The sequence below is a fragment of the Myotis davidii genome, unplaced genomic scaffold, assembly GCF_000327345.1.
Source record: "Myotis davidii unplaced genomic scaffold, ASM32734v1 scaffold723, whole genome shotgun sequence".
Taxonomy (NCBI): domain Eukaryota; kingdom Metazoa; phylum Chordata; class Mammalia; order Chiroptera; family Vespertilionidae; genus Myotis; species Myotis davidii.
In genome coordinates, this window is record NW_006294589.1 from 841,368 (window position 1) to 857,455 (window position 16,088).

At 47.7% G+C, this 16,088-nt stretch overlaps 1 protein-coding gene across 1 annotated transcript in view; it reads left to right on the forward strand.

The window, feature by feature from the left end:
- The window catches only part of ABCA1 (ATP binding cassette subfamily A member 1), a 114,756-nt gene that overhangs the window by 64,833 nt on the left and 33,835 nt on the right, over nt 1-16,088 (forward strand). Inside the window, 12 exon segments of the mRNA XM_006768731.2 lie at nt 2,721-2,918; nt 3,553-3,758; nt 4,339-4,515; nt 6,084-6,306; nt 8,309-8,530; nt 9,541-9,745; nt 11,114-11,227; nt 12,617-12,788; nt 13,772-13,903; nt 14,510-14,652; nt 14,807-14,986; nt 15,748-15,968. Of these exon segments, the coding sequence (XP_006768794.1) occupies nt 2,721-2,918; nt 3,553-3,758; nt 4,339-4,515; nt 6,084-6,306; nt 8,309-8,530; nt 9,541-9,745; nt 11,114-11,227; nt 12,617-12,788; nt 13,772-13,903; nt 14,510-14,652; nt 14,807-14,986; nt 15,748-15,968 (2,193 nt within the window).

The window sequence follows — 16,088 nt, forward strand, 5'->3', positions numbered from 1 at the left end:
TTTATTGAGGTGTATTGACAAGCAAAAATTATATATAAAGTGAACAACTTGATGTTTTGATGTACGTTTACATTGTAAAATGATCACCACAATCAGTAGCATATGCATCATCTCATGTAGTGATTGCTTAGCAAATTTCAAGTCGAGAGTATGTATTGTTGGTATGGGGCAGTGATGGCGAACCTATGACATTTTTTGGTTGATTTTACTTTGTTAAATGGTATTTAAATATATAAAATAAATACCAAAAATATAAGTCTTTGTTTTACTATGGTTGCAGATATCAAAAAATTTCTATATGTGACACGGCACCAGAGTTAAGTTAGGGTTTTTCAAAATGCTGACACACCGAGCTCAAAAGGTTCGCCATCACTGATATAGGGTGACCTTTGAACTCAGATTGCATAGCTGGAACTTTGTACACTTTGATCTCCCCATCTCCCCCACCCCAGCCCCTGGCAACCACCATTCTGCTCTGTGATAGCTCTTATCTCTCTGCTGTCTGTGGCTCTGTCTACACCCATTGCATTACCCCACAGATCCAGAATCACTTCTCTGTTGCATCAGGGACCCTACTGATACTAAACCGTTCTCCTTTTTAGCTGGTTTTTGGCACCTTCATCTCAAGACCCTGCTTTCTCCCTGGCTACCACTCCTCAGAGTGAAATTAGGTCTCCTGGCCCCCTCTTGTACCCTAAAATGGCCATGTGGCCAGGGATTTCACTGGGCTCATCTCTCTAGTCTTGCTTCCTTGGTAGTACTGTTCAAAATCCACACTGGGCAGAGCAGGTCTCACCCCAGACACCACATGTCTTCACTCAGCCCTCATTCGTTCAGTTCAAGTCTCCGAATAAAGTTGTTTCACAATTTGTGAGGTACAATTTTGCATCTATTTATTTTAACAAAAATACATATATTACTGACAACAGTATAAATTGTTATTCCCTATTGGAAAGCAATTTGGGGTGAAAATTGCGAGAACCATAAAAAATGTGCTTCCCTGTGTACCTCCATTCCACACACCCTCAGGGATATATCCTATAGACATAATTTTAAAAAGAAGAAGTCACTGTAGAACAGAAAATGTTATTGCTATAATAATTGTTATTGTGGGAAATTAGAAATAGGCTAAACGCTTAGCAGCATGAAAACAGTGAAATTATAGTAAATATAATCTATGAAATCATTATGCTTCCATTAAAATAGTAAATATGAAGCCACGTGGGGAAAACAGCTCATGTTAGTGGAAATGAGACTGATTTAGGAAGTAGCCATCCCCAGCTGGTATGGTTCAGTGGTTGAGCATCAACCTATGAACCAGGAGATTACGGTTCGATTCCCTGTCAAGGCACATGCTTGGGTTGCGGGCTTGATCCCCAGTAGGAGGCGTGCCCAGGCAGCTAATCAATGATTCTCATCATTGATGTTTCAATCTCTCTCTCCCTCTTCTTTCTTCTCTGAAATCAATTAAAAAATGCATTTTTTTAAAATAAGAAAGTAGCTGTCGGTTGAGCACCAAATTAGGTTTTTCTGTTTTTCCACATTGAGACCCATGTTGAGGGCTAACCAGCTAGTGAGCAAGAAAGGAAGTTAGGCCTCCTTTGCATCATGACCCATGTGTCTTGCAGTTGGGAAAGATCGGATTTTACTTGGTTTAATAATGGTATTATTTTCCCAAACTAAACAGCAAAAGTGTGTTTGTCTTCATTCAGACTAGAGATGTGGTCTATATGAGGAGTCATCAGATAGGGTCTCAAGAGAGGAAAGTAATTCAATGCAATGGGAAGGTGCAGTAGAATCAGAGAGCCCAGGTTTCGTATTCTGACTTTGCTAAACTTCGCTACTTATTAGGGACCTTATGTTAAGAACTTGACAGCTCTTAAGCCAGTCAATGAAGGAAAAATACCACATGATCTCACTCATTCATGGATAATAGAGACCATTATAAACAATAATAGATACAGAGGCAGAGCTGCCTCAGATTGTCAAACTGACTGCAGCGGGGAGGCCAGGGAGGGTTGGGGGGCATGAGGGAGTGGGGTAAGAGATCAACTGAAGGACTTGTATGCATGCATATAAGCATAACAAAAAATAAAAAGAACTTGACAGCTCTGAATGTAGGTTTTCCCATCTATAAAATGGGAGCTATTAAAGGTACCTCCATCATGGAGTTGCGTGAGGTAAAGCAGATAAATCAATTCAATGTAGTGGGAAGGTGCCGTAGAATCAGAGAGCCCGTGTTTTGTATTCTGACTTTGCTAAACTTTGCTACTTATTAGGGACCTTATGTTAAGGACTTGATGGCTCTGAATGTAGGTTTCCCCATATGTAAAATGGGAGCTATTAAAGGTACCTTCATCATGGAGTTGCGTGAGGTAAAGCAGATAAATAATTCAGTATAGTAACTGTGCAGAGTAAGGGTGATTACTGTTGTTGCTGTAGTTACTTACTGCTAAGCTAGGTTGTTTGGTACAGTGGAAAACATAGGGACTCTGCATTCGCACTGGTCTGGCTTTGAGTCTCAGCTCCATGGCTATTAGCACTGTGACTCAGTCTTGGTTAAAATCATATTCATTTATTGCTCAACCCCAATATTCTCATCTTTAAAACGGGGACACTGTTATTTAACTCGCAGTTTGCTGTGAAGATAAATGAAGGAGACCACGTACGTGAAGGGTTTTGTAATGTTTGTTGCTTGTGATTTCCCATTGAAATGGCAGACACTCCTGAACAGCAGGGGCAATGACCACTTCTGGAAACAGCGCTTGGCCGGCTTAGACTGGACAGCCGAAGATATCGCGGCGTTTCTGGCCAAGTACCCAGAGGACGTGCAGTCAGAGAACGGCTCTGTGTACACCTGGAGAGAGGCTTTCAATGAGACCAACGGGGCGGTCCAGACCATAGGCCGCTTCATGGAGGTGAGGCTCTCTTCTGTGGAGCATTTAGAAAAGGCCATGCTGTGGTTTTTCCCCTCTGACATGGTGCAGTCAGTCAGATTGGAGGGATGCTTAGGAATAATGTACAGGCTTATTTACAGTAGTGTCCTCAAACCTAACATAGGACTTGGTGTACAAAAGGCACTCAGTAAATGTCAGCTGAATGATCAAATACGTAAATAAACAAGTCTAACTCGAGCTTTTTTTCTGTCAGACCTAAGAGTGTTTCTATGAAATTTATCTGAAATCTAATCAGACAGATTACATTTTTAAAAATGTAGTCTCTTAAAAATGATGTCACTTAAGAGGGACAAGTTTATTTATTTGGTTAGTTGTTAATGTCTCAAAATTGCTAAGAAAACAGAGAGGAAAATGAGGCATGGTCATTGTTTGAACCTCTTTCCCACACAAAAGTCAGTTTAAGTAACTTATCCCTAAATTTCAGTTAAGAAATATGACCCATTTTCAGTTGCATATTGGAAAATGACTCGAGGGGAGATTTGTAGAGTGAGGATAGAAAAGCCACATAGTCTTTTGCTCTCAGGGTCAGGTTTTCCTGGGCCACTGCTTGCTTTTCTGGCCACCACACTACTCATGACAGCTGTTCTTCCTTCAGTGTGTCAACCTGAACAAGGTGGAACCGATCGCAACAGAGGTTTGGCTCATCAACAAGTCCATGGAGCTGCTGGATGAGAGGAAGTTCTGGGCTGGAATCGTGTTCACCGGGATTCCCCCCGACAGTGTCGAGTTGCCCCATCACGTCAAGTACAAGATCCGCATGGACATTGACAATGTGGAGAGGACAAATAAGATCAAAGATGGGTGAGTTGAGTCCCATCACACCAGCCAGCCCCGGGGAAGTCAAGAGCAGCTAAGATGACTAGGGGTTCTTACTTTTATTGACTAATTTGTTAGAAACTTAAACGGGTGGCATAATTTTGGTGCAGTGGCCACATTTCTTGATGGAGACAGTTATTTCAAAGGTAATGAGATATCTTTTTTTAGAAAATATTATTATCTTTTGATTTAGCCTTCTCACTCAAGGGAATTAATCCCAAGGAATTAAATCAACAGAACAAAAAAAGGAGAAAAAAAGACTCTGGGTTCCCCATGGTAGCATTATCCTTTTTTACAAAGGGGCAAACAATCAATATGGAAAGGAGTGGTCAGGTAAATTGTGGTATGTCTACTAGATGCAATGTTATTCAGTGGACGGGGAAAACAAGCTAAGTGGTATGCTCTTTCTGGTGTCTATTTAAAAATATGTGTACATGTCAACTGACACCAGAAGGTAAGATACAAACATAAAAACAGTGGCTGGGAGCGGTGATGGGATTGCGGGTGATTGGGTTTTTATTGTGTGGTTCTGTGAAATGTTTGATCGCCTGTGTCTCGGTTTCAGGTACTGGGACCCTGGTCCTCGGGCGGACCCCTTTGAGGACATGCGGTACGTCTGGGGGGGCTTCGCCTACCTGCAGGATGTGGTGGAACAGGCGATCATCCGGGTGCTGACGGGCACTGAGAAGAAAACCGGGGTCTACGTGCAGCAGATGCCCTACCCCTGTTACGTCGATGACATGTAAGTCACCAGGAAGCCACCTTCTTTATTTAGCGAGCTGACACTGTCCCCAGGTGGCGTGTAGACACGCACACACCCAGGGAGGAGACAGAGCGCTTTGATTTTATTTATTTTATGTGGGTGTTGATACTGGTCATAAGTTATTTTTGAAATTCTGTGAAGATCTCAGGAACTGAGATACCAGATGTAGGTAGTTGACAGTTTGAGTCACATCAGAGACATGGACATGTGCACACACTGTCGATCCTCCTTCCCTTCTCGTCCACAATTACCAGGACTTTTTTTTTACACTTTACTCTTTTGAACCTCTTTCCTGCACAAAAGTCAGTCAAGTAACTAAGTAACTTATCTCTAAAAGTTCCCAATCTGCACGTTTAAAATGTCACGACAAACACATACACACATTCCCCAAACACAGGGACAGCGTTCCAGACCTAGAAAAGCCCACTGTGTGCAAACATATGTACTTCTTCTCCGTAATGGATAAACCACATTTTGAAACAACCCAAGTGAAATTGAACAAGGCCTTTTTATCTTAGACTTTTAAGATAATGTTTTAGTGCTTAGTCACTGTGCTGCCAACTTCTCATGGTGGGAGCTGGGCCTTTCGATCTAATGATTTCTTGTGAGAGAGCATGGGGAGAAGTATAATCACCTCAGGCACCTGAAATAGGTGATGCCTCTTCCCAACTGGAAAGTGTCTGTGCTCTTTTGTTGCTGGTGTGTGTGTGTGTGTGTGTGTGTGTGTGTGTGTAGAGATCAGAGTGCGGAAGGAGCAGGGTGCCTCTCCCTGTGTTTACTCTCTGCTTTGCACTGGGCAATTGTCTCTCCTTGTGTGGCTCACTCTAGCTTTGCCATGCCACCCAGAACTATCTTGCTTCTTATATCCTGAAAGATGAGCCAGAACTTCCCGAAGGAAGACTATCCCAAAGTGCCCCTCAGCCCAGATTCACTCTAGAAAGCATGTCTTACGATGAGGATGCTGCGAGTCGAGGCAGTAAGAGTCTTGCTGTTGACTCGCAGCAGTGTGTGCAGAAGGGGTAAAGCTGGGCCGCGGACCTCGATTTTCAGGGACCAGATTCTGTGTCCCATTTGCTTCACTGCATTTCCTGTTCTCGTTTGGAAATACCCCTGACAAGAGCTGCCTGATGTGTGTTTCTGCACCATCTGTCATACTGGTTGTGCAAGGCAAGTCAGTAGTGCGATGCGATGACCTTGGAGATGTTGAACTTTCATGAGAGAATGAGTTTGGGGTTTTTTGTTTTTCGTTTTGTTTTGTTTTAGTCATTTAAAAACACCCACATTTAGGTTAATGACATCCCGGAGTTACCTAGTTACTAAAGCAGGCCCCCAAAGAAGTTTATTTTGCCAATACGTTGTTGGTTTGATTTTTTATCGCTACATTGCACTGCTCATGCCATGAGCTCTCTGTGTGTCCGGGTGCAGAGGGCCTGCCATCTTTGGCTCAGTCGCGGTGCTTTCTCTTGCATGCAGGCCTGGAGGCGTTGGCCCATGAGTCTGGCTCACACTTGTCTTTAATTCTCCCCTTCCCTTCCCTGGGGCCTCAGCTTCCTGCGGGTGATGAGCCGGTCCATGCCTCTCTTCATGACACTGGCCTGGATCTACTCGGTGGCTGTGATCATCAAGGGCATCGTGTACGAGAAGGAGGCGCGGCTGAAGGAGACCATGCGCATCATGGGCCTGGACAATGGCATCCTCTGGTTCAGCTGGTTCATCAGCAGCCTCATCCCTCTGCTCGTGAGCGCCAGCCTGCTGGTGGTCATCCTGAAAGTAAGGCTGCCCCCGGCTCCTCCCAGCATGGGCTGCGTGAGGGGGAGAAAAGCAAATACTCTTTGGGAGGGAAGGGGTCAGGCATGCCATCTCCTGCAATGCCCCCAGTTTAAAGTTGGGAAAAGTGAGTCCCTGGCAGGGACAATGACTTTCTCAAGGTCAGCCTAGCTGGGAAGCAGCTAAGCAGGATTACAGCTCAGGGTGCTTGCTTCCCAGGTAAGCCCACACTTACCTTGTGCCATGCTGTCTGCTGGGCAGAGGTTCATGACAGCATCTGAAAGCTGGTCACTGCCTTACTCATCTTGGGCGGTGCTTCCTGGAATATCTAGAGCAGTGGTTCTCAACCTTCCTAATGCCGCGACCCTTTAATACAGTTCCTCATGTTGTGGTGACCCCTAACCATAAAATTATTTTTATTGCTACTTCATAACTGTAATTTTGCTACTGTTATGAATCATAATGTAAACATCTGATATGCAGGATGTATTTTCATTGTTACAAATTGAACATAATTAAAGCATAGTGATTAATCACAAAAACAATATGTAATTATATATGTGTTTTCCGATGGTCTTAGGCGATCCCTGTGAAAGAAAGGGTTGTTCAATCCCCAAAGGGGTCGTGACCCATAGGTTGAGAACCGCCGATCTAGAAACTGTAGTCAGAAGGACACATGGTTACAGGTTAGGTTTCCTGGAAGCAGAGGCTGGAACCGCTTGGCATATGAATATTTAGTAGGGATCAGTGTCTCTGGGGAGGATGCAGGACTGGGCAAAGGGAGCAGTTGAACGGCAATGCAAGGCAACCCCATGGGCACTGGGAGCCTATATGCTTGTCAGAGTTGTCCCTCATGGAGCTGAAGTGTCCAGCTCTTTAGGTTCCCCAAGGCCTCCCTCCCTGGCATCCCCTGCCCAGGCCCCTCAGCCAGTCCTTGAACGTGTGTGTTCCTCAGGGCCAGGTGCTCTCTGCAGCGGTAACAGACCCAGAGAATTTGGTACCCGGAGGCTGTCTGCTGACAGCCGGACAGGTCCCCCCAGAAGGGGACTGTCGGCACAGTTCTCTGTCCACCACATACATTAATAAGTTTGTAGGCCAGTTTTCTTTCTCCACAATCATTTCCGTTAAGGACCCATCTGATAAAAATAAGTGTTTTTAAAGAGGGAGGTGTGCAGTGGCATAGGAACTAACATTCATTGTCGTACTAGTTACTATTCATTACAAATGTGCACTTATCGATTGCCCAGCACTTTAAATCTTATCACTGGTGCCGTCTTAGTATATCCTCACTAAATAACCCACCGAACGTACAAGGAAATGAGACCAAGGAGGGTTACGGACTTCACTGAGGTCGTCTGACCCTGTGGCAGAGCAGTTCTTGCTAAAAGCGAACCCCTCTCATGCTCTGGTGCCTGACTGTGAGGGACGGAGCTCTGTGGTGGGTGTGGGGGTCCCGTAGCAGGTGCATGGGAGCTACTCTGGGACTACTGCATGCTGGCAGGTCCTGCTCAGATACACCCAACTCCTGCAGATAAATGTAAAGGTCCACCGAGTTCAGGTGACTGGGAGTGTGGGATCCATGGCTGGTTGTCAAGGGGGATGTTACGATTGCCTGGCCACTTTCCTTGGCTGTTGGAGGGGGAGGTCGTGTGGGTTGCCATTACTCTCACAACTCTCTTGGCGCCAGGAGTCAAAGTCATTTAAAAGAAAAGCCAGGTCAGATTGCTTTGAGAAATAAAGAACAAAATTGTTGAGATAAACCTTGATGAGTGCCAACCCTGGACTCTGTTCTGGTCCTGACTTACCACTAATTTGCTGTGTGGTCCTGGGTTAGTCATTTCCCTTCTCTAGGCTTTGGTTTCTTCATCAGAAAAACAAACAGCACCGTTCCTCAGTATCGTCTCTAAGAGGAGAAGGAGTGAGCCCCGCTTCGTCCCGCAGGTCATGCGAGGATGTGCGTGCTGGTTGAAAAGGCAGCACGTTTATTGGGTCTCTTCCTTTCCAGCTGGGAAACCTGCTGCCCTACAGCGACCCCAGCGTGGTGTTTGTCTTCCTGTCCGTGTTCGCCGTGGTGACCATCCTGCAGTGCTTCCTCATCAGCACGCTCTTCTCCCGGGCCAACCTGGCGGCAGCCTGCGGGGGCATCATCTACTTCATGCTGTACCTGCCCTACGTCCTGTGTGTGGCCTGGCAGGACTACGTGGGCTTCACGCTCAAGATCTTCGCGGTGAGTGACCCTGGCCTGTCTGTGGTCGCCGCTGTCCCAGCCGCCCCTGGGCTTCTCCTCTGCTGCGGTCCAGGCTGAGAGAGTCTCCAATGGGATGCGATGGGAAGCTCAGAGCTGGATTCTAAACTGCTTGAAGGCAGGGGCTGCGTCTCATGAAATTGTTTACCGTTAGTCCTCTCAGTGAATCGAATGGCCGAATTGAATCAGATGGAATTTTTCAGAGCCAGGCTGTACCATCCACCTAGCTGTGGGTATATGGCATAGGGGAGCCCGTTTAGACAGTAGATGCCGTTTCCACCTTCTGTCTCCACCCCCACGTGAGCTCACCGTAAGTCACAGCTACAGATAGAACTGAAACCTCTTGAGGTCACAGGTGGCTCCTCCTTGACTCTGTGCTCCTTGTGTCCAGCATGGGTCTCACTTGAGTAACGTTTTCTGAACTGAAAAAAACTGAGGAGCAGGTGCCCCATCTCCCACGGACCCCTGCCCTCAACATTTCCCTTCCTTGTCCACGGGAGGAGGGGCCTTCAAGGGTGTGTAAGCCCATGTAAGGGTGAGTTGCCAGCTGTCCCTCGGATCACTTCCAAAAGTCACCTCTGGTGCCTCGGTTTGGACCCTTAAATATCAGGGGCCCCAGGCAGGCTGCTCTGACAGGAGCCATCAGTGCTGAGCAGAGGGCTCGGGAGGATCTGGATGATGTATGAGCGTATGTGTGGGGCGCAGGAATGTTGAGCCCTTGGGGCATCTTTGGGAGCATAAAATTCTAAAAGTTTTACACTTCATCATATCGCGTTTCCGAAATGTGTGCGCATAATGAGTGGCTATAAATAGAATCATTTTATATGCTGTCAAGGAGCCCCCCGCCCCAGAGGGACCCTGTAGATGACTACTTCCATGTCTTGTAATTGATCCATTTTGCACATTCAGATTTCTCCAGGTGAAATTTACATGGGCAGTGTTAGGAAAAAGAGACAGGAGATGGATGAGTGACTTTCGCCTCTTTCTCACAGAGCCTGCTCTCCCCCGTGGCTTTCGGTTTTGGCTGTGAGTACTTCGCCCTTTTCGAGGAGCAGGGCATTGGGGTGCAGTGGGACAACCTCTTCGAGAGCCCCGTGGAGGAAGATGGCTTCAACCTCACCACCTCGGTCTCTATGATGCTGTTTGATGCCTTCCTCTATGGGGTGATGACGTGGTACATCGAGGCTGTCTTCCCAGGTACACCAAGCTTCTGCCTGCTTTAGCCGTCTGCTAGGGACATGCGACTTGTAGCTGCAGAGCTTGTCTCCCTTGTTGCTGGGACTTCTGCAGGGCCAGGGGCTCCCTGGAAAGTGGCTACGGCTTTAGACCTATGTGTAGACCTGTGGCAAATACACAGACCAAGGAGAAGCAGCTGATGTTAGAAGTACAACTCTTACTACGGATATACCCCTTTTTCTTTTTTAAAATTATATGTTTACTGATTTCAGAGAGGAAGGGAGAGAGAGAGAGAGAAACATCAACGATGAGAGAGAATCATTGATTGGCTGCCTCCTGCATGCCCCCTGCCCCTCCCCACTGGGGATTGAGCCTGCAACTTGGGCATGTGCCCTTACCAGGAATCAAACCATGTCCTCCTGGCTCATAAATCGACACTCAACCACTGAGCCATGCCAGCCGGCTAGCCCTTATTTCTTGAGCTCTCTGTGCCAGGCACTGTCCAAAGTGTTTTATATACTTTGGTTCTATTAAAATACTCATAAGACTGCAGTGAAGAAGTTTCTGTTATAACCAGTGTTTGCAAATGATAAAACTGTGACTCAGAGAAGTTAAATAATTGCCTGTAGCCACACAGCTGGTAAGTGTCAGTGCTTGGAGGTGAACCCAGTTGGGTTACCCTGAGTCAGCTGGCCCAGGAGATTGCTCCCAGAGCTGACCCAATTCTCTCATCTGCATCCCCAGAGTTACCACTGGTAGAGGCTCTGTATCCTCAGCACAGCTTGTGAATAACTCATACATTGGCTCCAAGCCCTGGCTTGTGATCTAATCGAATTAGCATTCATAAAAATTTATTCACTACTTCCCTTAATACATCTCCTTGACCAAGACCTGCCTTGGATACATTTTCACATAAGATCAAATTCTGAGAGAGCAAGGTTTAACTTTTTCTGGTTCACCTTCTAATTTTCCCCTAAGGGAAGGTGGGTGGGTATACGTGAAATGTTTATTATCCCTACCTGAACTTCCTGCATAGGATATGCAATTCTGTATCATACAGATCTAAATTCAATTCTGAGCCCTCCACTTACTGGCTGAGTGATCTTGGGTAGAGGAATTATCCCTCAGTTTCCTCTTTTCTAAAATAGGGACGACAGCTGTGTCATGGGGTGGTTGGGAGATGGAAAGAGGTGCAAACTTATGTCATACAAAGTAGGTCTCCTCAAATGGTAGCTCCCCTCCCCCCTTCCATTCCAGCCTGTCCCATCTCGTCTCCGAAGGAAGGCAACGCAAGGAGAGAGGGGGTAAATGGCATCAGGAAATGGTTGGGAAATCTCAGGAATGCTGGAATGTGGCCGAGCTTGATTCATACCTGTGCTTTGCTTTCAGGCCAGTATGGAATCCCCCGGCCCTGGTATTTTCCTTGCACCAAGTCCTACTGGTTGGGTGAGGAAAGTGATGAGAAGAGCCATCCTGGTTCCAGCCAGAAGGGCGCATCTGAAAGTGAGTGCTGCTGCCCCCACTGACTGCTGCGGGCAAGAGTCTAAAACCACTCCTTGTCCCTTTCCCAGTTCTCCCAAGCGGTTTGTGTCAGTGCTGTTGACTTGTCAGAGAGTTAGCATCTGAGTCCCTGAGGCGTGTTTTCTTGGCTTCTTGGGAAGTGACTCTAAGCCTCCTCCACCCTCCCCACCACCCCTCCACTTTTCATGCCATCGTAATGAGAAGAAGGAAGAGATAGATACCACTGTGATTGTGGAACCGTCCTCTCACTGCCTGCCTGACCATGCTGACAGCTGTAGGAACCAGTGTGGGCTGACACCACGTGGCTGCCACAGGCTCAGCCTGGGCTTCTTAATGTTCTCACCTTCGTTACCCAGAGCCTAATCCTCTCCTGGGTTCTGACCTGCGGGTGGTGATGCCTATAGTTCAGCAAAGGCTCTGCCTTCTGGGCTCTTTGCTCAGATTCTTGGAGGGAAGTTACAAAAGGAAACTTGTATCTTTCACCCAGTTTTCTCCAATAGTGACACCTAATGTAACTATAGTAACAATCTCAAAACCATGAAATTGACATTGGTCCATTTCACAAACCTTCAGATTTCATGCACTCGTGTTACATGCACGTGTGTGTGTGTGTGTGTGTCTGTTAAGTTCTGTGCAGTTTTATCACTTGTATAAGTTCATGTAATCACTGCTTCAGTCGAGATGCAAAACTGTTTATTTCACCACAAGCTCCCTCCTGTGACCCTTTCATAGCCACAGCCCTTCCTCCCCATTCTGTGACATCTGTCAATCAAGATTCTGTTCTCCACTTCTATAATTTTATTATTTCCATAATGTTATATAAATGGAACCTTACAATATATAATCTTTTGAGATTGGATTTTTATTCTGTATAATCCCCTTGAGATCCATCTAAGTTGTGATGTGTATCAACAGATTGTTCTTTTTCATTGCCGAGTAGCACTCCACAAGATGGCTGCACCACAGGTGTCAGGCCACTTCAAATGTGTTTTTTAAAGAGCTTTCAGCATCTTATATTTTAGCTGATTGTCAAGTCTTTTCCCCCTACAGGACTGATCCTCCTGTATCATTGTGTTCCCATCACCAACACCAGTGCCCAAATGGGCCCTAAGTAAATACAAGGGTGGGCAAAAGTATGTTTACAAGTTGTGAGGACGTGAAGCAGAGTTTATTCTTGTACTATTATTTATTTATCAGCTATTATATTACTTATGTATTATTATTAGCCTACTTCTGTGCACCCCTGTATTTATAGCCTGTCCTCCTTCCTGGGAAACCAGAAGGGGCCATGGAGAGGGGCCCAGCTGCTGGTCTCCACAGGCCGCGCGTCATTGTCTTCTGCATTCGTTCCTGTGTTCTCCCTTCTCACAGTCTGCATGGAGGAAGAGCCCAGCCACCTGAAGTTGGGTGTGTCCATTCAGAACCTGAGGAAGGTTTACCGAGATGGCATGAAGGTGGCTGTCGATGGCCTGACCCTGAATTTCTACGAGGGCCAGATCACTTCCTTTCTGGGCCACAACGGAGCCGGGAAGACCACCACCATGTAAGAGGGCGTGGTTCTCTCAGCATCAGCCCAGGGCGGTCCTTGAGCACAGTTAGAAATCCATCCCTAAGCACACTGCGTTGGTCACTGGGCAAGGGCAGGACACAGGAGGAGAGGATGAGTGTAAAAATGCTATCTAATCAGATGGTGCTTTCCAAAGGCCGGGTTTACTATGTGTTATTGATTCAGCCTACAGCAGTCTGGGGGCCTTTTCCTGACCGTTCCCGTTCAGTTCTCGGCAGTGTGCTCGGAACGTGAAGCTCTCACAGCTCTGAGAAAGGTTCTCTTTTGGAGCTGCTTTGCCCAGAAATGTGAGATAAGAAAGATTAGATGTGTTGGAGGGAAGTAGCATTTCCAGGAACTTTGTCCCTAAGCAGCTGTGAGAAGCAGCTGGGCAGCTGGCTGTATGCTTGTCTTCCCTGGACCTACAAGGACCTAGTGGGCAGCTTCCAAAGGGCGCAAAGGCCACGGAAACACCAGAATTAGCCTTAGCGGCTTTCAGTGTGGTCCCTCAGCCATTGCAAAGGATATGTCATTGGGGGCGACCTTTTTCTATTTTATCTTTTTTTAATGCAAAACCAATATGTTACGAACACTGCAGAAAATCCTTAAAAGGCGTGCAAAAATCCTACCATTAACACAAACAAAATTATTTTTATCTTGAATACTTTCTTGTTGTTCATCCATTTTATGTGGACATGATCGTAGGCATGCAGAATCCATGTCCAAAACTAGTTTTCAGTGCAAATTGGAGTTCATTAAAAAATGCTCATACTGAGGTGGTCACTTTGAATATGTGGCCCACTCATAGTCACTAAAGCGAAGGTTTGTTTGCTTTGTGGGGTGTCAGAGCCCATTAGGAAGGAGTCTGGGGTGGGAGGCTTGATGCCTCTGCTCTGTGCTGGCTTTGCAGCCGGGTATGGAGCGTTTCTGGGAAGGTGGGGCTTCACGCTGACTCCTGGACTCGAACATTCTGTCCTCAGGTCCATCCTGACTGGGCTGTTCCCTCCCACCTCGGGCACCGCCTACATCCTGGGGAAAGACATTCGCTCCGAGATGAGTACCATCCGGCAGAACCTGGGGGTCTGCCCCCAGCACAATGTGCTCTTTGACATGTGAGTACCAGCAGCACAGGAGGGCGGAGCCTCTCTGGATATGTGGGGTCATGAGTCAGGGGCAGAGGAGGACTTAAACATTTTATGCTCTTTGGTGGTGTCCTCGCCTGGACACTTGGAGACCTGGTTGTCCCTCAACTTTAGGAAAAAGAGGAGGTAAACTGTAGGATGGGAGATGTTCCATCAGCCCCGCCCTAGGATGGGGGCTTGGGAAATGGTGCTGTCCATTGCTGTCTTTCTGGAGGGTCGATGGGCCTGTCCTCTCTCCTGCCACAGCCCTCCCTGATGCTGGGCTGTTCCACCAGCAAGTAGGAGGTCCACCAGGGAGCCCTGTGGTGGAGCAGAGAAAGACCTGGGCTCTGTAACCTGGGCCAAGGACTTTATCCTTCTGGGCCCCAATTTCCTTTTGTGTGAAGCGAGCAGCTCATGCTCATGCCCTCCACAGGGCTCTCCCTTCTCTGAGCGTCTGAGGGCCTTTGAAGTTCAGGGGGGCAGCTCTAGGTTAATGCAGAGCCAGCTTCTTGGTTGGCTGGCGGGGTTCTAGAGAGGCCCTGTATTCCGGAGCGTCCTGCAGGGCCCAGGGCTGAGCTGCCCCTCTGTCCCCAGGCTGACTGTGGAAGAGCACATCTGGTTCTACGCCCGCCTGAAAGGCCTCTCAGAGAAGTTTGTGAAAGCGGACATGGAGCAGATGGCCCTGGATGTCGGTTTGCCACCCAGCAAACTGAAAAGCAAAACCAATCAGCTGTCAGGTGAGGCCTAGAGCTGCCTTCCCTCCCCTCTCTCCTTTACCCACCCCTCCTCCTTTCCCCCCGGCTGTCCCTGAATGGTCTGGGTGCCTCCATTCTTCTCTCGCCGCTTCTGCCCTGCCTCACTGTCCTCAGCCTCCCTCTCTTCTGCTTACAGGGGGAATGCAGAGAAAGCTGTCTGTGGCCTTGGCCTTTGTTGGGGGATCCAAGGTTGTTATTCTGGACGAGCCCACAGCCGGCGTGGATCCTTACTAGTAGGCTGGGAGGGAAGAAGGGAGGAAGAGGCTTGAGAAGGATGGCCATAGCTAATGGCTGTTCTTGCTGGAGCAACAAAATTGCTTCTCAAGGAAAATGTGGAACTCATTTTCTGAAAGCTGTGCGCCCCCCTGTGTGTAGGGGGAGGTGTGGTTTATAGGATGCTTAAAGTTTACGCTTCATGACCTAGGGCTCTGCAAGAAGAAGGGAAACAGGATAAAGGGCATCTCCTTTGGGCTCCCACAGCCCCCACCACCATCTCTAGTAAAAATGTACCCACGTGTCATAACCATATCCCCTCTTGACTGAGGTCCCTGAGAGCAGAGGCTGTGTCCTTGTTCATCTCTGTCCCCAATATGGTGCATTAAATTTATGTTTGTTGAAAGAGTGGATGAATAAATGAGTGGATGCGGGAGGTGCAGGGGAATGATTGGCAGTCTGCTTAGAGATTTAGATGATACGTAAGGTTGCCACCTTATGGTTACAAGGAGGAGTACAGGCTTTGGAACCAGCCCTGGCTGGCCCTAAGGCCTAGGAAAAGCCATTTAACTTGCCCCAGTTTCTTTACCTGTGATAACAGTCGAGCCTACCCCATGGAGGATTACGTTAAAGGAGAATGCATGTAGACCACCTAGCACACTGTCTGGCAGGTCGTCTTCCCCAAATGTTCATTTTTATTTTTACGAGGCTGCAGTAGCTATGCCCACAGCTTAGTGGTCCTGGCCACCAGCCTGCCAGGTCTTACTCCCATGCTTACCCCTACTAACATTTTAGCTCTAGCCACTGCAGTGAGTGCACATCGAGAGGTCTCACCTGTCCCGTGTCCTTGTGTTTGCGCCGCAGGCCGCACCATCATCCTCTCCACACACCACATGGACGAAGCGGACATCCTGGGGGACAGGATCGCCATCATTTCCCACGGGAAGCTGTGCTGCGTGGGCTCCTCCCTGTTCCTGAAGAACCAGATGGGAACCGGCTACTACCTGACCCTGGTCAAGAAGGACGTGGAGTCCTCCCTCAGCTCCTGCAGAAACAGCAGCAGCACCGTGTCATATCTGAAAAAGGTGAGCTGCCGCCTCTGCTGGTGCGGGGGCTGGCGGGGGTCAGGGAGTCGGGACTTGCTGGCTGAGAAGGGCTTGTCTCCCTCTACCCCCTCCGCCAAGTTGGTGCTGTGGTTCCCTTGG